The following is a 26,436-nucleotide window of genomic DNA, read 5'->3' as shown; positions in this document are numbered from 1 at the left end:
CGACGAATCGACACTTCAACAAATTATCCAACGAACTGTTTATTGCTATTGACTTTTGACATTGATGCGAATTTATAACTGTTTGAACACCTAAAATTGTGGTTTATGGTTTATTTATACTTTAGGATCGAATGTATAAGAAAATGTCGCCAAACAATGCAGCCAAATGTAAATATCTATAAGATAATATAATTCTCTATTACAACCTCATGAAATGAATTACATATCTATTTTGGTTTATAAAATGTAATAAAGGAGTTAAAATAATAAAAATAAAATAAATGTAAATAAATCATCTATAATGTTGAATGCCGCCATCAACGGCACGATTTATAACGCGTGGTGGCGCTTTCGTAAATACAGCTGATTCGACAACATTGAGTAGATTTGTTGTCATTTCATCACGTTATTAAGTTGCTTATTAAGACTTGAATACATATGCAGTTATTTCAAAACAACGATAGTTATGACGCTAGTATGGACTTTGTAAATCCGAGGTCGTTGCTGGATGACGTTTTTACCGATAACACCAGCACATCGCCGCTGAACTAGTAGAAGAAGAGTCGATGAGGATTAATCTGACAATTGACATTCAAAAATGGCGCTATTAGAGTACGAAAATCAAATATTCTTGGACGCCTTTCACGAGGATGGTTTATTGATCACAGCTAGGTATGGTTATTTGTAATAAGTTTAGTATAAAACCCTTCGAAACGAAAAATGGTACACTACTTGAGGTTTGCAACGCGCGTAGGAGTGGTAGTAATATACCTGTGATAGTACTGACAGGGGCGGATCTAGGATTCTGGAATAAGGGGGGGGGGGCGATAAGTTGACCGAAGGCAAAGTTCGCGAGCGCCGATGGCGCGCTGCCCTGTTAGTTGTTAAAAATAGGGGGCGCGGCCCCGTCGGCCCCCCTCTAAATCCGCCAATGACTGATCAACTTATTTGGATTTTTAGCCCTCAAGTAACTGTGGATTGATTTACTCCACAAACAAGAGCCTTTTTGAAAAATAAAAGTAGAACTCAACTTGTTTCCCAGCCAAGTTATATGTGAGCTTTATAAAACCCAGTAAAATGGTTTAAAAAATCAAAATAGTAAAAATAAATATTTTTACATTAACGTGTACTATAATAAATGCAATAACTTCTGTATTCACAAAATATCTGCATCATATGTTTATACTTACCAATAGCCAAACAGCAGTTCCATGGATTCGATTGGTATGTCAAGTTTTCACCATCTTAGGGTGTCACCAATTTGCTGAATCACATGCGGGATTCTCTGTTCGAATATTGAACTTGGACTATAATATAAAAGCAATATTTCATGTGAAGCATTCTATATTAAAATTAGACTGAGATGCACATCGGATTCTTGTGGTGTTTCCTGTATAATCATTATATTCATACCTTTGGAATTTACAGAAAAACTATTTTACTTTATGTTACCACTGTGTTCAAGTAAATTTCAAACTTAGAATATTACATAATTCCTAGGTAAGTTGTTCTTAGCATATCCCATCATGCATTCTAACAGCAATGCATGATGGGATATATTGTAATGAATGCATTAATAACTTAGTCGATAAACAGCATAATCCTCCTCCCTTTGATCAGTGTTACGCGCAAACACTGTAAATTTCAGATTTGTTTTTTGGTCAAATTACTGACAATTAAGTTTTGCCAACAAACAACTTTACGGAACTCTTGCGTCATGTTCTAATTTAGTACCATAAAAACTTAATGAAAGATAAATTAGGATATTGTACTGATTATGATTTGAATGTAAAGCTTCCAAGTTACCCTCTTAATGTTTATTTATTTAGGGGTCTATGTGTGGACAGAGTATTTATAAACTTCCTAAAGCTATACTGTGATCCGGCTAATCTGGTACTGGTGTTGCAGACATCTCTTTCTGATGAGGTATGCAAATACGATATATAATAAAGAGGTTATTATGTGGATATCGAAAAGTATGCACGAAGACAGTACAGTGAGAGTATCAACCAACGCTCAGCGGAGGTCATTGCGACGGTGTACTGTCTGAGTGCATACTTTTCGGTATATTTATAATAACCTTATTATTATACATCTTTTCCTTCCAAGGATACATCATGGGAATGCCGAAATCCCAAAAGTTTAAATGAGAATCAGCGAACTTCTTTGTATGGGATCCGGTCAAACCTTGGTGGCAGCCATGTTTGTTTTTATTATTAGAGGACGCCTATGTGCGTAATCATTCCATATTTGGAATTCGCATTTCCTAATATGGTAAGATGAAAATATCCCGTAAATTACCGCAAAATTACGACACACTGTAACTTATGGCGTTACGGTGACAGATGTATAATACCATAATATAATAGTTTATACTAGTATATAATAGTAATATAATATTTTATTTGAGCAAAAAATCACAAAGTGAATATTTAATTTATGGTCCACTGGGAAGAATACAAACTCAACATTGAAATGTGTAATACCATATCTAATTAATATATAAATAATAAATTTATAGATTTTTAAAATGTACAGAGGTCAATTTTAGAGAAACCTACGCAGAGCAAGTACAAAATGGTACAGCGTTATCGTCCTGAAAATAAATCTTATAGCTCAACATGAAAAAACTAAATAATTTGCACAATATTTTTACCATCTACCTTCAGAGAGTTTCTTTCAGTCTTTCTTTTATAATTATTGTGCATGTATTTCACCCAGGGGAACAGTGTTTTTCCAATCATTATTTTAGTTTTAAATTAAAATTTAGATAAACTTTTTATTTTTTCTATCTAAGTTTTTATGTATTTTTTTTTAAATTTCCTAATTAATTTTGAACCAAATGAATATAATTCTTATTGGCTAAATTTTTAAAAGAATATTTAAAAAATTATTGTTGACGTAAAACACTTATTCTAACAACAAATATTTCTTTGTTTTCTAGGAATATTTTCTTGAGGAGTTGTCGGCTTTAGATGTGCAGAACTTACCGAAACAGATCACTAATGAATACAGTGCCAATGATAGGTAGACACAATTTCCTCTCACAAATAGACCATATGACCCTAAAAAGTCACAAGTGGTTTCTGTGGGTACAAAACTGTTGTCATTGAAGTTCAAAAACAGTTAAAGTGAAAGGGTCGTCACCTACGCACGCACAGGAATCGGGTCCCAAGTGCCGATAACAACACACACTAAAAACACAAAGGCTCATGGGTAGACGCTTATTTGTAAACAATGACCGGCCATCTGACGCATGCGCAGGTGACGACTCAGAACGTGTACCATAACGTGTAATTTATTGAAATTATGCATAAATAATTATCATCACAGACAGGATGTATTGAGAAAAGCATGAACTTTATTTAACTGTCAACTATTTCAAAAATTATGGTTTGAAAAATCTATATTCCTAGCTTGCTGTATTAACATACAATTGTGTTCTATTGAACTGTTCTAAAATAGTAATTTTTGAATATTATTTGGTTTTCAAAATACAGTACTTTTCAGTATTAAACACACCTTGACAACAGATTTTCTTTCACTTTCACTTTAACATATAGCACTATGATTATTTATAATAAACCAATGGACATGGTTGTACAATTTATAAACCGCTTTCTCAAAAACCATGAGTAGTTTACAAGCTTAAAGTGTCAAGTATTTCATCAAAGACATTTGATTCTTTGATTGCTACATTTTTTCCTGACAAATTTTTGGTGCAGCATTTTGCCTATTTTTGTGTATAGATATGCAAATTATCTAATTAATATGTACAGACGGTATATAGAACTTTTTTGTGAATGGTGAACAAAGATGACTTTGGTGCTCAAATGGTTAATAATATGCAAATTACCTAATAAATATGCACATACAGTATATAGAACTATTTTGTGAATGGTGACAAAAGTTTGCTTTGGAGCACAAAGGGTCAATGATATGACTTAATTACTTAATTAATATGCACATACGGTATATAGAACTATTTCGTGAATAGTGACAAAATAAAAGTTGACTTTGGTGCTCAAAGGGTTAATGATATGCAAATTACCTAATTAATATGCACAGACGATATATAGAACTATTTGGTGAATAGTGACAAAACTTGACTTTGGCACTCAAAAGGTTAATGATATGCAAATTACCTAATTAATATGCACAGACAATATATAGAACTATTTTGTGAATGGTGACAAAAGTTGACTTTGACGCTCAAAGGGTTACGGTAAACATTATTTACCAACCTGTTAGATTTTGTCATATCATCACTGGCTGCACTTTTCACACTGTCATTGTATATAGGATTCATTTATGACATATTTTTTTTAATAATTTCATTTATGACATAATTTTTTTTAATTTCAGGACGTCTGTGTACCTGGAAGGTGGAGTGCTGTTTGTGACATCACGGATTCTTGTCATGGATTTATTAACTGATAAATTACCCACTCATTTAGTGACTGGCATACTAGTATACAAAGCACATAGGTGAGATTTTGTCATCTGTGTTGAATAATGTACTGAAATTTACTGTAAAATCTGTATTAGAAACAGTGGCTTCTATTAAAATGGTACAATGCAACAGAGAGGATGGAGCTTCTACACATATGAGAAATGATGAATTTTTGGTTCTCAATTATTTAAAAAGAATGGCTGCGACTTCTATTAAGGATGCGGCTTCTAATACAGATTTTATGGTACTACAATAATATGTAACACAGTCATTGGATAATTAAGTTTCATGTAAGTAAATAATAATGATGTACATGTATTATGTGTACCTTTATGATGTGGTGCAAAGACTGTTACGTGGTTTCAATGTGTATTTGATAGGGCCTACGAGGACTTATAATTTGGTCTCTATCCATCCATCTGTCTGTCTGGCTGTCCGTTCAGAATTGCATTTCAGATTCTTATCGGCCAATTGCTTTCATTCTTTGCATGTGCCTAATACTTTATTTAAGACATGCGCACATGCAGTGGTTTAATTCTTCGATCCATTTTGTTTTTAGCTCCGGTGTCGACTTTGTCGAGTGGAGCTTATCATATGAGTGATTGTCCGTCTGCGTCCGTCGTCCGTTGTCGTCCGTGTCAACTTTTTACTTGTTCGACTTCTTCTTGAAAACTACAAGCCTGAATGCTTTGATACTTGGTGTGTATGTACCTGGGGTAGAACTCTCTTAGATTTGTTCATTTCGTGATGATATCTTCAATTCTCTAATTTTGGTGACTTTTTTGGGCATTTTTGGTAGAAAGTGATATTTTCGACTTCTTGTTAAAAACTGTAAGTCCGATTGCTTTGATACTATACATATTGTTCATTTTCTAATGATGTCTTCAGTTCTTTAATTGAAATGTGCATTGCTAACAGCGGAGCTATCTCAGCCGATAGGCTGCTTGTCTAATGATATCTTCAGTTCTTTAATTGAAATGTGCATTGCTAACACGGAGCTATCTCAGCCGAGAGGCTGCTTGTTTTAAAATGTGGTATCTTGAACATCTTTTCTCTGTTTTTGTTCAATTTTGGTGCATGCATTATATAGTACATGTTAGGATAAATGAGTACCGGTATGATGATTCGTTCGCAATCAGATCAAAGATGTCCGACCGACAGCCATTTTGTTGTTTTTTTAATATGGTATCTTGGATATTTTTTCTCAGTTTTTGTTCAGATTTGGTACATGTTAGGATAAGTGTGTATGATGATTCATTCGCAATAGGATCAAAGATGTTCGACCGACAGCAATTTTGTTTTTTTGAAAATGTGGAATCTTTGACTACTTTGTCGGTTCGAAATCAAATTTTTTACATACATTGTACATGTACATGTTCAGTTACATGTCTGTTTTGTTTCATGATGGGATCCAAAATAGCAGCCATATTTTTTTTGGAAAAGGTATTCTTGACATGTTTTTGACATACATGTCGATGACAAAGATGGTTGACTGTCAGCCTTTTTCTTTTTCAGTCATACTACTATATATATCTTTTACACCTATGTACCATTTTGATATTTAGCTCATGTGTCATACAATGTAAATAGATGTTTATTTTGTGATCTGATTAAAGATGGCTGTCTGACTTTATTATAGGAATACATCTGTATGATGATTTGTTTTATGATCAGATCAAAGATAATCTAATACTGGTAATCTTTCTTTTTGGTCATACTTCTATATTTCTGAGATACATGTACAGTCTCGTATTCTTGTTACATACATCGTAATACTCACCTATGTTTATTTGTTGAAATATCTTCCAAAGGTTGTACCGGTATTAAGGTAGCGGGACTATTATTTGCATACTTGTTTTCATCTTCTAATTGTGACTAAATGACTACAAATAGACCCAGGAAAGTATATATTTTTAGAATCGCCAGACTTCAAGCTTTTCACAAGTGTATTTTTCATGCCCGTATCTGCATTCTACGACGCGTTACTCAACCAAAAGTGAAAAATTACCTTTTCTGTAAAATAATTACGCATTTATGCTGGCGATAAGAAGTATTTTTTTCACTTTTCCTAGTTGTTCAATAGTCTGGTAAATTGAATGTGTCTGGTCAGTTTTATTCAAGCAACGCATTTTAAAAAATAGTGTGCTGAATTTCAATTACTGTTTTAGTCGCATTGCCCCCAACTCAAACCACAACTCATTGGTAAATAATCGATGAAATAGTTTGTGTGGATACATTCAAGTTCCTCTCACTGTCGCCTTAAAGCTGTGAAAATTTGGTGTTAATCCGATGATAATAAGTATACGTTATTCTTTGTTAAAGACCTTGTATTTTGAAAAACATAAACTCCTAGAAAACGTCCATGAAGTAACAGCAAAGATTTTCAAGCTTGTTTATCGGCACAATCAATTAGTTTTCCCATCAAGGTCTGTTTTAACATGTGTAGGGACATCCAAATGTGTAAGGCTATTGGAAACCAAAAAAATAAAGGAATGGGATAGATATAATTGGATAAAATCGGCAGATGAAAACACCAAAATCAATGATTTTTTTCAGTGGCTGTGTGACCTTGTGTCTGACACATTCATATGCAAATAACTAATCTGTGAAACAAATAGGGGCGGAGACAAACCACTCAAATGTTTGGAAACACTAATTGTGTGTCAGATAGCTACTGATAACACATCCTAACATTGCTTTGTCTTGAGTTTATCTTTGAAACTTATAGGCACACAGATTAAACCTGTGTTGTTGATTTTGGAAAACACTACTGAAGCTGCCTTGCTTCCCTTCAGAAAATCTACATTTTAACCAACTTACATGACATTCTATGTTATGTTGACTTTATCACATGAAAGTTTATAGTGCATTTCATCAATTAATAAATAAATGTGAAAATCGTAATTTTCAACACAAATAATAGTCTCGCTACCTTAAATGTTCAAACAATGTATGTTAGTCACTTGGAAAACAACTTATACTTTGTTCTCATTAAATTGTAAAACGACAAAACATCATGCCCCGATTTAATAGATGATCCCAAATCATGTATTTTGCTACAAATGCTTTCATTTAAATACATTTCTTTTTGGGGTTTTTTCTTGCACTGACTTCACAAATCCAATTAACATATTATTTACTGGTATTTTTCTAGTCTTGTTAATATTCTGTAAATATATGAAATTAAATAACTTTCTTGCTTTCTAGAATTATTGAGTCTTGTCAGGAAGCATTCATACTACGCCTCTATCGTCAGAAGAACAAGACCGGGTTCATAAAAGCGTTCTCCGACCAGCCACAGTGCTTCGCATCAGGTTTCTGTAAATTAGAACGTGTCATGAAAAACCTGTTTGTTCGCAAACTTTATCTTTGGCCCAGGTAAATCAATTAAACTTGTCTTTGACACAGATAAATCAATCATACTATATTTTGGAGTCAATACTGAATTTGTAAATTTTACTTATATTCTGAGGAAACGTTGTAATATTTTTTGATTTGATAGATTCCATGTGGATGTAAAAGCCTGTATGGACAAACATAAGGTGAGTATAGTTTATGAACACTGCATTATAAGTAATATGTGTTTACATTACACAAACATTATCTGCATTCACTCGTCTGTATTCTCAGCAGAAAGCACTGTGATGATATTATATTATATTTTCAACATCTTTGTTAGCAAGAATGTTTTGGTTTTGTATACTGTAAAATACTTTATTTTCGCTCGAAATTAATTTTCGCTATTTCTGCTGAAGAAATGATTCAGTAAAAATATATTCCAGGGAGTATACCTTTTTTCCTATATTTTACATTCAACTCATCAAAAATCAGTGAAAATAAATTCCATACAAAACACCCGAAAAGTATTTTCAGCGAAAAATATTTCCAGCTAATATAAAGTATTTTACAGTACCGGTAGTCCAGTTCTTAACACCTTTCCGTAGTTTGCTTTTGAGATGTTTGACTTTTAGAGATTGAAGATTGTACCTTGTCTTCTGACGACATCTTTTTTTAGTAACAATCATATTTTGAACATAACTGTGAATGTTGCCAAAATTTGACACTGAGGTCAAAGGTTAAAATTTGATCAGTAATTTCTTTCGACATCTTTTATGGAAACTAACAGATTTTAAAGAGAAGTATTTTTGGAAAATTGCTTGAATTAAAAAATGATATTTGCTTTATAATTTGAGAGAGTGCATACTAGATTATGTAGTGTTCTTATTTTACTATTCCAGCCTGAAGTGATAGAGTTAGGAATTCCGATGACAGGGAGCATGAAATCAATTCAGTCATCCATCTTGGATATTATGAATGCAGTCGTTAAAGAGATTAAACAATGTAACCCCAGTGTAAGTATTAATACTGAAATAATGTTATAAATTTTTATAATGCACATTTAAAATATGTAAATACCACATTTTACATAAATGAATTTTGTAAATGCCACACTTTAGACTTTAACCAATAGTAGAGTTTGAACAAAGCTTTTGTGAATTCTGGGGAAGAGATTGGTGGCAAATACATGTACTAGTATTACAGTTGTACTTCCAATGTCACAGGGTGTGCATTTAATTGTTAACAAAGATAAATGTCATTGTAGTGGTACTTAATTACCTAATAACAATAAAAGAAATGTTCTTTTTCTAAATATGCAATGACAATATTACTACCTGTACTTACTACTTACTTGCATAAGTATTTTATCACATAAACCACATTTTATAACTTTTAGGGGTGTATGGTAATTTCTTTATCACAGTGCCATTGTAATGCCACTCAGATATCACTTATACTTGACCTTACAATTTAGTTCTGACCAATGTACTTATATCAGAAAATCTGACTATATATGAGTGACATATTTTTTAAATTTTACTAATATTTTATATTTTTGGATAAAATTAGACATGCTATATTATTGTTAACAGACTTATGTAAGTCTACATAACCATATTTGAAAACAAATACTTGACTGGTTGTATTTGACTATATATTGCATATTTAAGCTTTCAGAACATATATTACTTTACTGCTAATTAAGTACTGAAAGAAGATTCAGTATGAACAATATCTTGGTTTAAAATTATCTGACAAATGTAATTAGCATGATATTAAATAAAAAATAAAGTTGGTTGTATTTGACATTCAATTAACTTCTAGCATTATACGATGTCTGTGAATTTCACGCAAAACTTTGTTTTTTTAATTTTGTAGATGAAGATTCAGTATGAACAATATCTTGGTTTAAAATTATCTGACAAATGTAATTAGCATGATATTAAATAAAAAATAAAGTTGGTTGTATTTGACATTCAATTAACTTCTAGCATTATACGATGTCTGTGAATTTCACGCAAAACTTTGTTTTTTTAATTTTGTAGATGAAGATTCAGTATGAACAATATCTTGGTTTAAAATTATCTGACAAATGTAATTAGCATGATATTAAATAAAAAATAAAGTTGGTTGTATTTGACATTCAATTAACTTCTAGCATTATATGATGTATGTGAATTACACGCAAAACTTTGTTTTTTTAATTTTGTAGATGGATATAGATGATCTAACTGTGGAGAACTCACTGGCAAAGCAATCATTGGAGCAAATAATCCGCTTACAATTAGACCCTGTATGGTATCAGTTGGTAAGTGACATCATTTCCTGTTTAAGTCACCTGCATTCTGATTGGATATATCTTTTGCAAATAACATGTACTGTGATTGAATAAATCTTTACCCAATACTCTTTGATGAGTCTTACATCTTTTATTCTCAGCTGTTGTCTTTCTAAAATAAATGGCTTCAGTTTAGCTATCCAAAGATAAACTGTTAAAAACATTGTTTTTATGTTCAAATTTTCAGGGCTCTAAAACAAAACAGCTTGTGTCAGATCTGAAGTTATTGAGAGCATTGTTATTGTAAGAATTTTAATATTTTATTATTTATTTAGTTTTGTAGTGGTGCATGTATTATATAGAGTCATTTATTGCTACAATAAATATATATACAAAAAATACTCAAAACAAACATTCACAATAAGTCAAATTTGCAACAACTGATTTTGACCTTTCAAACAAATACCAAGAAGATACCAACTGTTACATTCTATATTCTGTACTTGAAAGTTGATGTTGAATATATTATATCAATGTCATGAGTAAATTGTTGTGATTAATGTACAATTTGTATATTGTGAACAATTAGAATCTCAGCATTTTGTGTAATAAGATACAATACTATTAAAAAAAAATTTTGTTGTGTTGTTGTTTTGTTTTGTATTACAATTTATACCAGTGACAATAATAAGATTGTTTACTAATTATGTTTTGTTTTCAGTTACCTAACTCAGTATGATTGTGTCACATTTTATAAGTTCCTACAAACCTTAAGGTGAGACGTCTTTAATAATACATTAATAAAGCTTCTTTATTATACTTACTACATTATACAAACGTTGGTGGACATACAGTTTTAGCAACCCGAAGAGCCATTGTCATGCCTCTGCAAAGTTCATGTCTCGCAGATTCTTTAGAGTGACGAACTGCACAACCGCAGATCGAATGCTGGCGTAACTCACGGCAAGCATAATTAAATATCATGCAAAATCGTTACAAAATCATAATTTATATAAAAATAATAAGTAATAAGATAGTGAAATAGTTAAAACAAACATGGCAAACTATAATTATTTCATGAATATAGCTGTGTATCCTGTTCCCTTGACAAGTTAATGGTGCAAATCAGGTAAATTTGAGAGGAATTAAGGTACCCAAATGAAGGTAGCAGCAGTTAGACACAGGAATATGTAATGTGGGAATCTTATTGGCTGTCATGGTCACGAGGTATAATAATATATAGCAGCATAAACAATAAAATTTGCCGTTTCATGAAAAGCCACTAAACATATCAGCACCTGTTTGAATATTAATATAATAAATTTTTCTTATATTGCATAAACTTTGTCAACAACATTGATATGGTCAAGGTTGTTGACGTCACATTTGAATGTTTTTCTTTCTTCACATTAGACGTGAATCGCTTAAAGTGCACAGCAGAAAAAGCGTCCCATCACTGAAAGCAAAACATTTTTTTTGTTATTTGGGGCTATAATCTCTCATTAAATTATTACTTCAATCAAGAAAACGATGTGTAATAATAAGATTATTATAAGCATACTGCAAAGTAAGCACTTAGGCAGTACAGGTTTGCATTGACGTCCGTTACACTTTTATGTGAATGTTGTACTGCCCTTGTGCATAACTTATATTTGTGTATGTGCTTAAATGACCAATGTATGTCTATGGTTAAAATAATCTAGTAATTAATAATTTAATTAATAATTAATTAATCTAGCATACAATGAATGCAATGTTTGTTTCATGTGCACTTATATAGTGCAAATACACAGCAGTGTAACTATCACCAACTCAAATCACTGTCTTGTAATGTGTGTTGTTTTTTTTAGGTCGAGTGAAACAAGATTGATTCACAATTCTGGTTGGTTGTTTCTTGAATCAGCGGATTCAATGTTTTCAGTGAGTATGTTCTATTTCTGTACTGTGTCAGTCCAAATTATGTGAATCAGAATAGCATGCAGTGGAATTGCTGTATATAGTTGTACTGCACTCTCTGGTCACTATAGGGAGGGGATCTTTATATACAGGTTACTTTACATGTAAATTGCATTGGGACTACACAAAGGTGATCAATATGTGCAGGTAGTTTTTATACAGGTCACTTTACATGTAAATTGCATTGGGAATCCACTCTCTGGTCACATTAGACAGGTGGTCTTTATACAAAGGTTACTTTACTTGTGAATTGCATTGGGACTCTCAAAAGTGGTCAGGTGGTCACTAACACAGGTTTGACAGTAGGAAGTAAACATTCCTTATGGTCTTTTTCTGTGTATCTCAAGTGTTGTGATCATTGACAAACAAACATTTTAAAATATTTTACCCATATTTTCACAAACTTGTCACTATCCTTTAGGCGCCCAAAAAATCCGTTTTCATGGAAACAACTACCCTATTAGCCTGACATGTTGGTGTCAGTGGCGCCCTCTCAGGCCAAACGGTTTCAGACCCAACTGACGCCTGACAGAATAGTGTATGTCTCGTCGGCAAATCAATACTGCGAATTTGCAAAGTTCACACTTTCTGCAATGAGTTTCAATGAATATTTATTTTCAGTGGTCATGGTAACACCGGCAATCAAAGCCATGTTTGCATTTTCTGCAAAAATCAGACTTTTTTTAACAAGATGATTTGGCGAAAATTTGCCAGCACCTTATCACACATTATGTCAAGAAACAAATAAACTCTGCCGTGAATGGTCACTAGCTCTTTTATGGCTGTCACTATCTGACGTTCCTGCAATTTGATTGGTAAGGGAAGGGGAAGTGAAAAACTACATCGTTCTGTCAGGCGTGTGTTGGCTTTGGAGCACCACAGAGGGCGCAAATCACACGACCTTGTCAGGCTTCTACCCTATAATAACTTATTGATCAGAACTGAAATCTAATAAATTTTCTAATAATTGTTTATTTTCAAAATCTCTGAAGAAAGTTGTATAAAAGTCATAATATTGTGAAATCATTTATAAACAGTGTGTATTATTGTTTCTGTAACCAGCATGCCAAGGACAGAGTTTATGGATCTTCCAAAAAAACAAAGAATAAAAAAAATGATGCTTCAACTGAAGTTCAAGGTAAAATATCTTTCATCTGCCATCGTAGATTGTATTAATTTGTACTACTTTACCTCAAATTTAGAAGTTGAATTGTTTTGCCAATGAATGAAATATTCATAAAATTTTGGGTGCACAAAATAATATTTAATGGAATAGTTTTCTTTGGAAATTATTTACTGGCAATTCAACATACCAGTACCTGTATAATCATTGATGTTTTCTTCAGACGTATCTTTAGAAGAAAGTCCAAAATGGAAGACATTGTCAGAAATTCTTGAAGAAATAGAGACAGAAAATAAGGAAGATTCTGCAGGTCAGTTAACATGCAACTATACCAGGTTCTATACATTGAAGTCATAATATGGTCAATAAGCTAATATCTTATCTTATGGTACAGCATATTAAATAAATCCTAGATCTATATCAGTATCTGCTCCCACAGTCCAGATTTATGACAACAGATCTAGACAATCCCAGCCCAGCCCAGATTTATGGCAACAACCCAGATCTAGACAATCCCAGTCCAATCCAGATTTATGACCACAACCCAGATCTAGACAACCCCAGTCTAGCCCAGATTTATGACAACAACTCAGATCTACACTAGATGTATTGATCCAGTGTAGATCTACACAATTCCAATCCAGACAAGAAATATTGCTCCAGTCCAGATCAACATGATCCCAGTTCTCCCAGAGATATTGCTCCAGTACAGATCAACACAATCCCAGGCCAGTCCAGTCCAGACCATATATATTTTACCAGTCCAATTCTACACAATTCCAGTTCGTTCCAGTTCAGTCCAGTCCAGTCCAGATATATTTCTCAAGTCCAAATCTACTCAATACCAGTCAAGTCCAGTTCAGTCCAGACGAGATATATTACTCCAGTCCAGATAATCGTAATTCTAGTTCACCCCATATCTATTTCCCAAGCCCAGATCAACAAACTCATAGTCCAGACCAGACATATTGCTCTAGTCCAAATCAACACAATTCCAGTCCAGTTATATTGCTTGAGTCCAGACCAATCCAGACTAGATATATTGCTGTAGTCCATATCTACACTATTCCAGTCCAGACCAGATATATTGCTGTAGTCTATATCTACACTATTCCAGTCCAGACCAGATATATTGCTCCTGCCCAGATCTACACAATCCTGGTTCATCCTATATCTATTGCTTTAGCTCTGATCTCAACAATTTCAATCCATACCAGATTTATTGCTCGGCTCTAGATCTATAATTACTTCAGTCAAGATTACACAATCTTAGTTTAACTGTCAAGCTTGCCCAAATTGCTCACATGGTTTGGTAGACATTTAAGATTTCATCAAAACCAAAAGTCCTGTATTGTTTGTATTTCCAAAAACCTGCAAGAACTGCATTTCATTGTTAAGGTAGTTAGAATGAGATCTTAGTAACACAGACTTATAGACACCCAAGTTCAAGATTATGTGCCATATATCATATTCTAATGTCAGCCTTTAAACTTAGACCAAACAAAAGCTGCAGCTGTAATATTGTTTTTTTTATTGTTCAAGGGTTGGGTATTGGTAGAGTAATGATTGTGGCGCATGATGACAGGACATGTTGTCAACTGAGAGATTACCTCAAAGATGGTGCTAAACCAGTATTGATGGACTTATGTCAGAGAGCATTACACAGTGAAGAGCACATGGCACAGAAGGTGAACTCTCTTACATTATTTCTTATTCCTGATTTATATGCTCAGTTTTCACTGTGATAACTTATTAGTCTAGACATATAGGGACATGTGATCATTAACGAAGTTTGAAAAAGAAATAAGGGTTACATCAACATTCTAACTCCGCATGTATGATAACAGAGATGTTGAATTCTTTGAGTTATGGGCATCGAGTTACAAAAATATTGAGTTCCAAAATGACCACACCCACTTTTGCGAAACAACGCCCAAATTATAACTGGATGTTCAATTTCCAGTAACAGAAAATCGAGTTATTGGCAATATACATTTTTTTTTTATTGTTGAATGATTTTTGTAACTTGATGTAGTAATTTGATGTTCGTAACTCAATGTCCGTAACTTGAACAATTCAGCGTCTCTTACACAAGGTAAAATAAAGATCACTGTTGGAATCACACAATGTTAACTCATACAGTCGAAAATAGCATGGAATTCATATTTTCATATGAGTTGTACTTCACATCAGTAATGTTTTTATTGCAGTTACAATAGATACTGAAAAGCATGTTCATTGCTTTTATCTTGTATGTCTTGAGATTAATTTAATATACTAGTTATCAATACAGTACAGTATTGTCTTTGTGTTTTGTAATTTACCGCCATTTCTCATTTGAGTTGCATGCTTTTCTAATATGACCTGCTTCATAAGAATTATTGTGAAAGGCATCAACCATGCAGACAATCATGTAATGTGTGGTGTGTGTGTGTGCATGACAGGCATTCCCACACATAGCATTTACAAGAAACTATAACATAACATTAGGCTGATTTGTGGGGATCCTTGCATCAAAATGGAATCTTCAAAATCTAGTTGAGTGAGATTTTTGACTGCTGGGGAGGGAAGTGTTCAAGAAAGAAATTAAAATGTATGTGACTCTAAAGATAGCTTGGAGCACAAATAAAAATGTGTTTTCTTTGTTTTTATACTTATTTTATTTATAAAGTGTGAATTTCATTTCACTAAATTACAAATTCCATAACTACCATATGATACATGATAGATGTTTTTTCAAGATTACTATGGCAGTGTACAATTTTAAGTTGCATCAATGACATGCTAGTGAATTTCTGCAACTGATTGCATCACAGCAAATCTTTTTGGCTCATTGGCATGTCATATTGGCTTAAAGTAGCACTACTACACATTTTTAAGAACAGTATGTATAATGGTCATGCTGTTTTGTCCTTGGTTGTATTTTATTAATATGTTTTGATTTCAAAGGAACCCAAAAGATGGGAGAAAGGTGCAATGAGTAGGAGGAAAAGAAAAATTGAAGAAACTGAAAAAGATGACCATGATGTCATCACATTGACGCAGATTGTCAAGCGATACGAGTCACATGACAAGGTAAGACTATTCTGAATCAATCAAATTAAGATCTAGTCTGGTTACTTGAAATTTCAGATGATATTGTACAATATATTCTTGATTCAAGGTGAAATAATTATGTGCATAGTTTGCTCTTTTAAATATGTTAATGATGATATCTTTCACATCATTTTAGAGTTTTGAAGATGAGAATAAAAAGTTTGATCCTCAGCCATCTTTATCATCAGAATCATGTTTCACTGTTGTATCATCCTCCGTTACTGTAATACACCCCTTACAGGGACACAAGTAAGTCAATAATCAAACTTTATCTGGGAGTACACCACATAATTTGATTTGTATCAATTCTGTCCAAACTTTAAACCAACGCTGAGGTCAGAATATGTTTACTTATTGGATACTATTCTATTCTATTCTATTCTATTCTATTCTATTCTATTCTATTCTATTCTATTCTATTCTCTATTCTATTTTATTCTCTATTCTATTCTCTATTCTATTTTATTCTATTCTATCCTATTCTATCTATTCTATTCTATTCTACTCTTATTTTATTTTATTTTATTTTATTTTATTTTATTTTATTTTATTTTATTTTATTTTATTTTATTCTATTCTATTCTATTCTATTCTATTCTATTCTATTCTATTCTATTCTATTCTATTCTATTCTCTATTCTATTTTATTCTCTATTCTATTCTCTATTCTATCTATTCTATTCTATCTATTCTATTCTATTCTACTCTATTTTATTTTATTTTATTTTATTTTATTTTATTTTATTTTATTTTATTTTATTTTATTTTATTTTATTTTATTTTATTTTATTCTATTCTATTCTATTCTATTCTATTCTATTCTATTCTATTCTATTCTATTCTATTCTATTCTATTCTATTCTATTCTATTCTATTCTATTGGCCAGTTTGTAGAGATTTACAAACAAGTAATTATCATAGTTAAAGGTTTTTGTGATGATAAGTACTAGTTAGGATTGTGAGCAAGGTATATTGTGTTTGCTATGTTTGAATGAACTGCATATATTGTGTTGTGTGCACAATGTAGTGAATACCAAACCAAAAAACAAAACAGCAATTTTATAACTGTCACTGAATTTGAATGTGCACAACTCTGATGACTGAATGCTGCTATAATTAAGTACCATGTTGTCCACATCAAGTGATCAATTTTCTCTCCTGTAGAGATCCTTTCAGTTTTAGGAAAACCTTGAAAGAGTTACAACCGAGGTACGTGATCCTGTATGATGCTGATATACAACTTGTACGTCAGTTAGAGGTGAGATTCTAAAACCATTGATACTCTTTAAATTAGTATTTCAGTCCGAGAGAGAGTGTGGCATATAAAAAGTCACAATAACAGAAAACTTTTAGTAAGCAGCATGCCCTCTAACAGAATATATTTTGTAGAGAAATTCTAAAAATCATGTTGTTCAGCTTGTTGACGGCTTCTCGCCTTCATGAAAATGCATCTAGATTGTATATGGCTGTGGGAGACTTTTGAAGGCACTTACGAAAATATTGATTTCCTTCATTTTTTTCCAGATCTGAAAATCCTATTTGGGTGTTTTTCATGATTTTTATTCAAAATTACCTCTCTCTACTGCACTGATAGAACAACTGAGCATGCTCAGAATGTATCATTAGCTTAGATTGTAATGCTAGGGTTTTTAGTGATGTCTTGACCTGGTCATGATCTTGATCTGAATCAGTGACAGATGGGTTGTACCAGGGCTACATTTTGATGGGAATTATAGTGGTGATACTGAAACAAACCCAGGTCCTGGTAATATACAAAGACCTGAATTAACAAAGAAGTCAAGTTGTTATTAAAGGTTTACCCAGATTTATGAATGCAGTTTCTTGAGCATGTATGAGACATAGTTTGGTTGCACTTGTGTACTCTGAGATTTTGGACCCGGGTCAATGAAGGTTTTCAGTTATCAGATTGAGGGAAATCACTTTATGATGAGTTGTACCCACATAGAGTACATATTAATTCAATTGTTTGCAGATGTTCCATGTATTATTTTAACATGAATATTTTATACGTGTAATTAAATAACAGGGACTGTGACATTCATGTCTTCATGTTGTTTACTAAATTTGTTTTCACCTAAAAATTCTTCAACCACATTAAGATGTTTTTCAAGTTTGTTTTATCAATGTATGATGCACCAGGAAAAGAGCATAATTATTTTGTATCACAAACAAATACATGTATATGTGCATCAATTACACAGCATATTGACTTACAGGGCACAGTATGTAGTGAGTATTTGGATCTTGAAAAGTAGAATAAATTAAAAATAAAAATGAATCTCAGTATACATTTGATCTATTGTTTACAGGTGTACAAGGCTTGCAGGCCAGGTGAACCACTGCGTGTTTATTTCTTGGTTTACTCGGGATCAACTGAAGAACAACAATATCTGACATCCCTCCGGAAAGAATCAAATGCATTTGAACATTTAATAAAAGAAAAAGCTGTGAGTTCATCAATACAATCTAAAATTTCAATTGACAGACACCAGCATCAATCAATCCCAGCCATAAAGCAGATTTATATTTCAAACATTATTTCATTTTTTTTTTCGCTAGACTTTGGTGATTCCCGAGGACATTAATGATATGGCTGATATAAGGTCAGAGGTCAGTTCTACATCAGGTGTAAGTTCTATAAAAGCTGGTGGCCAAGATAAGGAACCATCAAAACAAAAGGTGAGAGGGGTTACTAGGTATTGGTGAGATTATTGTATGAATTCATTATAGTTAGTATTTACAAATATTATACACTGCCATTTGTAATGGTGTTGTATTTAGTGAGGGGCAATTATTCAATGTATTTAATTTGGTGGTAGTGGACACTACTACGGTACAGTCAAACCTGTGTATAGCAGCCACTCATAAAAATGGTCTTTGTATGAAACATACATGAGGTGGTCTTTATATAGAGGTTACTCATACATTATGTCTTGGGACTGCCTAAAAGTGGTCACTATAGGCAGGTGGTCTTTATATAGAGGTTACTCATACATTATGTCTTGGGACTGCCTAAAAGTGGTCACTATAGGCAGGTGGTCTTTATATAGAGGTTACTCATACATTATGCCTTGGGGCTGCCTAAAAGTAGTCACTATAGGCAGGTGGTCTTTATACAGAGGTTACTCATACATTATGCCTTAGGGCTGCCTAAAAGTAGTCACTGTAGGCAGGTGGTCTTTATACAGAGGTTACTCATACATTATGCCTTGGGGCTGCCTAAAAGTAGTCACTATAGGCAGGTGGTCTTTATATAGAGGTTACTCATACATTATGCCTTGGGGCTGCCTAAAAGTAGTCACTATAGGCAGGTGGTCTTTATACAGAGGTTACTCATACATTATGCCTTGGGGCTGCCTAAAAGTAGTCACTATAGGCAGGTGGTCTTTATACAGAGGTTACTCATACATTATGCCTTGGGGCTGCCTAAAAGTAGTCACTATAGGCAGGTGGTCTTTATATAGAGGTTACTCATACATTATGCCTTGGGGCTGCCTAAAAGTAGTCACTATAGGCAGGTGGTCTTTATACAGAGGTTACTCATACATTATGCTATGGGACTGCCTAAAAGTAGTCACTATAGGCAGGTGGTCTTTATACAGAGGTTACTCATACATTATGCTATGAGACTGCCTAAAAGTAGTCACTATAGGCAGGTGGTCTTTATACAGAGGTTACTCATACATTATGCCTTGGGGCTGCCTAAAAGTAGTCACTATAGGCAGGTGGTCTTTATACAGAGGTTACTCATACATTATGCCTTGGGGCTGCCTAAAAGTAGTCACTATAGGCAGGTGGTCTTTATATAGAGGTTACTCATACATTATGCCTTGAGACTGCCTAAAAGTAGTCACTATAGGCAGGTGGTCTTTATACAGAGGTTACTCATACATTATGCTATGGGACTGCCTAAAAGTAGTCACTATAGGCAGGTGGTCTTTATATAGAGGTTACTCATACATTATGCCTTGGGGCTGCCTAAAAGTAGTCACTATAGGCAGGTGGTCTTTATACAGAGGTTACTCATACATTATGCCTTAGGGCTGCCTAAAAGTAGTCACTATAGGCAGGTGGTCTTTATATAGAGGTTACTCATACATTATGCCTTGGGGCTGCCTAAAAGTAGTCACTATAGGCAGGTGGTCTTTATACAGAGGTTACTCATACATTATGCCTTGGGGCTGCCTAAAAGTAGTCACTATAGGCAGGTGGTCTTTATACACAGGTTACTCATACATTATGCCTTGAGGCTGCCTAAAAGTAGTCACTATAGGCAGGTGGTCTTTATACAGAGGTTACTCATACATTATGCCTTGAGACTGCCTAAAAGTAGTCACTATAGGCAGGTGGTCTTTATACAGAGGTTACTCATACATTATGCCTTGGGACTGCCTAAAAGTAGTCACTGTAGGCAGGTGGTCTTTCTATAGAGGTAGTCACTGTAGGCAGGTGGTCTTTCTATGGAGGTAGTCACTATAGGCAGGTGGTCTTTATATAGAGGTAGTCACCATAGGCAGGTGGTCTTTATATAGAGGTGGTCACTATAGGCAGGTGGTCGTTATATAGAGGTAGTCACTAAAAATGTTTGACTGTAACACGGATAATTGTGCAGTGCCTAAGGTCAAAATAAATGTTCTTTTAGTGAATCATCCAAATAATAAATTTTTGGTTATTTGCACTTGATTTAGATCAAATACAGTATTCATAATTCAACGTATTATTTGACACAATCCTGTGAATTCTAATGCTTTCTTTTTTCACAGATTCTTGTAGATTTACGTGAATTTCGCAGTGAGCTGCCGTCTTTAATCCACAAACGAGGAATTGAAATTGAACCAATCACATTGGAGGTAGGAATCAACAGTACCCATAACAAATTTAATTTTAACATTAAACCACTATGGTTATATAACTCATTACACTTGTAGATTTAGTGTTTACATATAGTTTTCAGTGGCAATAATCAAAACTGATTGTGTGAATACTGCCATCTATAGGTGGGTTTCACTATATCTTATTTTGTTGATATTTTGTACTCTGAGTTGACCTCTATTAGATTTTGTTCATTTAATACTGATGACATTATTCTCTAATTTAACAAGGCCTTTTCATAGTAGCATTTCTATGGGATTGACGTACTAGAATGAATGGGTTCAATTATCAGTGTTCACTGATGACATCATTGACTCTAGAGGCGAAATGGCGCCAGTCAAAGCGGACGTTTGTCGTCTGCTTCACAACCCGTTTTATACCCGATATTTAGGGCATTTCGCAGCACATACAAGTTGTTTTTATTGCCAGAATTCATTCATAGATCTCAAATTTCATATACAGAGTGACAAAAGCCAGACCTTTGCTCCCCTTTAAGTGAATATTTTTGTCATTTTTGGTGAAAGATTAGTGACTATGTTAAACACTATAATTTTGAAAACCAACAGCTTAATTGTCAATAATCTCGTTATCTATTACAGGTTGGTGACTATATACTCACTCCTGACATGTGTGTGGAGAGGAAAAGTTTGAGTGATTTGATTGGTTCATTGAATAGTGGTCGTCTCTACAACCAATGTACATCCATGTCAAGATATTATGCTAAACCAATACTACTCATAGAATTTGATCCAAATAAATCATTTGCACTGCAGGTGAGTATGTAGTTATGGTGATGGTGGATTTATCAAATATTCATGAACGACCCACGAGTCGGTTCTATGCGAGATAGCGTGTAACCTACAGTGTCCTATTGGCTGTCAGTTCTATGAATTGGACATTCTGAAAAACATTCTTTTTATTGTCACTCAAATATTGTTATGGAATGCAATACAGTAATGCCCTGTTCAGGATTCAGTTAAATGTGCATGGCAGTGTGCCGTAAAATGATATGACGCATCATTGACACATTCAGATTTGGTGTGAGGCAACTAGTTATGCTCATTCCCTGACATTGACACAAATCATTTGATATAGTGATCTTGAAAAAAACATCTTACTATAATTGCAACAATTTTAATTTCATAAAATGAAATTCACATTTTAAACAAAAAAGTGATATGGGTGATAAAATTTGTGATTGTTACCAAGTCCCCTGCACAGTCACAGACAATTTTGTTCTTTATTTGCTCTATTAGAATTCATAACTATCGACTTTATTTCATATTTGAAATTTATTTCAGCCGAAAACAGCCCTGGGAAGCGAGATTTCGATTCAGAATGTCTCATCCAAGCTCACTCTGTTGACGTTACATTTTCCAAAATTGAGGATATTCTGGTGTCCTAGTCCGCATGCCACAGCCGAACTCTTTGAAGAAATCAAGGTCAGTTGGATGAGATTATTGTCATGTTTTTTCAATAGGAAACCTAAAAATTTCTATTTAGACAATTAACATATTTGCGAGTATTTTTGTTCACACTGACAGTATCATCAAACTTTGAAATGCATTGACATGATGTGTAATGTATAGAAGATTTGTTTTCATGTGTGTACATTACTTGTAACAAGATATATAATAATACAATATATAATAAAGCTATTATATAAATATCTCTTTATATTGTTATACTTTGTTGCAGATTGGCAAGGAACAACCAGACAGTGCTGTTGCCATGACAATAACTGGTGATGAGAGTGAAATATCTGATAAATACAACTATTCTACATACGACTTTGTTATAAAGTTGCCAGGAATCAACTCAAAAAACTACTGGTGAGTGTAAAAGAAGCATGGATCATTTGTTGATAAAATAATACAAGGAATATAGTATAGCTTTCTTGTAAAATAGTCAAATTTAGTGAGTTTTAATACAGTTTATTTGATACATTGTCAAACTATGTAGTATTGTGAATTACAAGTTACATACAGGTATATCAAACAGCCCCCTCAGTGGCAACTTGTAGATTAGCTCCCTCATAGTTCAGTTATACATAGACCACTTTCCCAGAAGTAGCAAAACTGGGGTGCAAAAATACATCTGTCACGGCAGAAAATACAAACATGTCAGATTGCTGATAGTTGATAGAAGGGAATTCTATCTTTGTTACATCGATTGGTACACCCAGAAACACAATATCACGCGTACAAGTTTACGTTACACCCCAAAACGGAATGCGTGCGCATGCAAAAAGCCATATCTTTGACTTCCAGGAAAGTGGCCTATTCTGATGGCTCACACCTATTTATGTCTCCAGCACAGAAAAAAACAATATCATTTGATCTGAACTGCAAACTAAATCAAGGGACTTATCAAATTTGTTGATAACATCATTAGATGTATCGTTGAGAGAATATATACTTCATTTAATTCTATAAAGTTCCATACAGGTATATCAAACAGCCCCCTCTGTGGCAGTTGTGCTGATTAGCGCCCTCATAGTTCACATACCAATTTTTTTGACAGGATGATACTGAATAAAGTGAAGAACCTGACAGAGTTGATTGGTTTGAGTCAAGAGGAGTTATGCAAATTACTTGACAATTCAAATAATGGCAAAGCATTGTGGGAGTTCTTGCACCACAAGCATGGAGTGGAGAGCAAAGAAGGAGCTGCAGGGGTCTCCAAGGATACGCGTTACAACAAAGGCAAACAGAAGATGAAGAAATAAACATGACTAAAATTAAATTAACAGTTTAATAATTTTTTCATTATTTCAATTTGATAAATAAATACTGATATCTTGCAGAAATGAAGCTTTTGTTTTATGTACAATTTATGACTACAACAATAACCTTAATCTTTTCATCACAAATTCACAAAATAGTCCTGTTTATAGTCTGCACTTTTCTTTCGAATACTGGGACAAAAATAGCCAAATTTTTTTCACTATAAAAACTGAAAATTTACACAAATTTTGTCTGTTCGCTCCAATATTTCTAATATTGGTGAATATAAGAAAAGTACAGAAACATTTTGGCGAGAAAGTCTGTTGTGAAAAAGTTAGTACATAGTTGCATTGCATAAAGCCATGTAATATTTGGAGAAAACCATGTGAACAAATATGACTTCAATCAGACAGGAAGGTCTCCAAGGGGATGATATCATATTATACAGTATGTCTGTTGTACATGATGATTATCCCATAAAGCAGCTAACTTTATTTATGTTGTGTCTATATCTAAAAATTGACTTTCAATATTTGACATCCTGAAAGGTTTGCAATATAATTAATGCTTTTAACAAACATGATTTCCCAGGAGACAAGTTAACCAATCATAGATTCAACGATCGATCATTCTAAATACAAAGATGTGGTTGCCTAGCAACAACTGACATGATTTTCTACACATACACTGCATAGTAATATTTCACCTGTCAGAGCAACAATTGAACATACTGTGGAATACTTTATTTTCGCTGGAATTAATTTTCGCTGAAAAGGCTTTTTGGGCGTTCTTTATGGAATTTATTTTCATTGATTTTTGATTAATTGAATGTGAAATATAGGAAAAAAAGTATATTCACTGGATTTTATTTTCACGGAATCATCCCTTCAGCGAAAATAGCGAAAATAAATTCCAAGCGAAAATAAAGTATTCTACAGTATTATACAAGTCGGGGGAAGCTTTGAATTCAAACAAACTCACAAATCTACTTATGGTATGGCCTAATCATCTCAATTTCAGGGTATGGTCTAATACCCAGCTCTGATGATAATTTTGTTGACTACAAATTTCATACAAGAATACTGTTACTGGATCTGCTCATCTCCAATGAAAGCAGTGCCTATGAGCCAAAAATTCTGTAAACTGAATTATTAACATATAATTCTTTTGACCAGGGGAACACCTCAGTATGGAATTTATGAAAATGCATTTATGCAACTAATAGAGCAAATACGATAACAGTTAAATTAATGTGTTTAAAAAGTTGTCATGTTAAATGATATCATTGAAGCCTACAAAATACAATCCATTCAAACAAATACTGGTAACATAGTGGTGGGCCCAGGATTGGTAGGTACAGTGCTTACACCCGAGGCTGAACACCAAAATAGGGTCAACTCGTGTAAACTGGTTGAGTACTCCATCAACTCAATGAGAATTGTGCTCTAATTTATTCACTGTTTTAGATAAATTATAGTCTCTCTACTGTTCTAAAAAAATCATGTTACCAACGTGCAAATTTCATGTACCAGTAATTTATTATTAATGTGTTTATGATCTCAGAATTGGACCAAATTTTGTTAGCCTCAAAGAAATGAAAGTGCATGATTAATTAATTAATTAATTAATTATCAATATTGTTAACTAAGAAAATCCTGTAATTTAGTGTAAAAAAAACAGAGGTGTACTCTGAATATTTCACCATGCAGCTCTCCTTACCTATTACCTTAATATACCTATTTCAAGGTTTTTTTCTTAGCAATTTAAAACCAAAAATAAGCAGGTTTGACACAAATTAGATCTAATGATTCAAGCTCGCACATCTATGAAAAGAAACTGTTCCCATTATTGTTCTGCTAACATACTGTCTCACATTAGTGAGTATTCTAGGAGTAAAGCATATACTGTAATATGAGAATGGAGATAGAATTCATGCAGCTATATTTCATATTTATTAAGCCCCAATATTATTTATAGTAAATAATAGAGTTGATACAATTTAGTCCCAAATGTAGACATACTGTAGAAAACTCTGAAAGCTGAAAACTCTTTTTGGGCGTTTAGTATGGAATTTATTTTCACTGTTTTTTGACGAGTTGAATGTAAAATATAGGAAAAAAAGTATATTCGCTGGATTTTTTTTTCACTGAATCATTCCTTCAGCGAAAATAGCGAAAATTAAATGCAAGCAAAAATAAAGTATTTTACAGTATATTAATATTCATTGTGCTGTATGTTTTATTGCATTGTCCTGTCACAGTCTCTCAGTCTGTATAAAAAAAATATTGTATACATGTAGGCGTTGTAAAAATAAACACACAATACAAGTGTTACATAGTACCAAATTAGCTTGAATATAATTATTGATATGATATGGCGCAGTATATATATATATATATCGTGGCTGTATCAATATGTGCGTCGCAGAATTCGCTATTTGATCCAAAAATTTGGTATACGAAAATAGAGATTAATAACTACAGAGACCGTGGCTGCATCGACCAATGGTTGACTCAGCTATCTTAAAAGTTTCATCCAAATAAGTGGATTTGGGAATGTTGTTGATACGCGT

At 33.3% G+C, this 26,436-nt stretch overlaps 1 protein-coding gene across 1 annotated transcript; it reads left to right on the top strand.

The window, feature by feature from the left end:
• The first annotated feature begins 390 nt into the window (after nucleotides 1-390).
• Nucleotides 391-23,951, top strand: LOC100371245 (DNA repair endonuclease XPF-like). The gene is made up of 24 exons (XM_006812580.3): nucleotides 391-672; nucleotides 1,830-1,926; nucleotides 2,945-3,027; nucleotides 4,366-4,488; nucleotides 7,661-7,831; nucleotides 7,956-7,995; nucleotides 8,692-8,805; nucleotides 10,005-10,100; nucleotides 10,318-10,373; nucleotides 10,792-10,845; nucleotides 11,921-11,990; nucleotides 13,089-13,164; nucleotides 13,373-13,459; nucleotides 14,692-14,837; nucleotides 16,099-16,224; nucleotides 16,382-16,494; nucleotides 17,410-17,503; nucleotides 18,576-18,713; nucleotides 18,826-18,945; nucleotides 21,030-21,116; nucleotides 21,738-21,911; nucleotides 22,440-22,580; nucleotides 22,837-22,970; nucleotides 23,662-23,951. The coding sequence occupies exons 1-24, from the start codon at nucleotides 599-601 to the stop codon at nucleotides 23,864-23,866; spliced, it is 2,619 nt and encodes an 872-aa protein (XP_006812643.2). The 5' UTR covers nucleotides 391-598; the 3' UTR covers nucleotides 23,867-23,951.
• Nucleotides 23,952-26,436: the final 2,485 nt, after the last annotated feature.

The sequence above is a fragment of the Saccoglossus kowalevskii genome, chromosome 9, assembly GCF_978046115.1.
Source record: "Saccoglossus kowalevskii chromosome 9, keSacKowa6.1, whole genome shotgun sequence".
In the NCBI taxonomy this organism is placed as follows: Eukaryota; Metazoa; Hemichordata; class Enteropneusta; family Harrimaniidae; genus Saccoglossus; species Saccoglossus kowalevskii.
The sequence above is the reverse complement of the archived record's forward strand: the minus strand, read 5'-3'. Positions and strand labels throughout refer to the sequence as shown.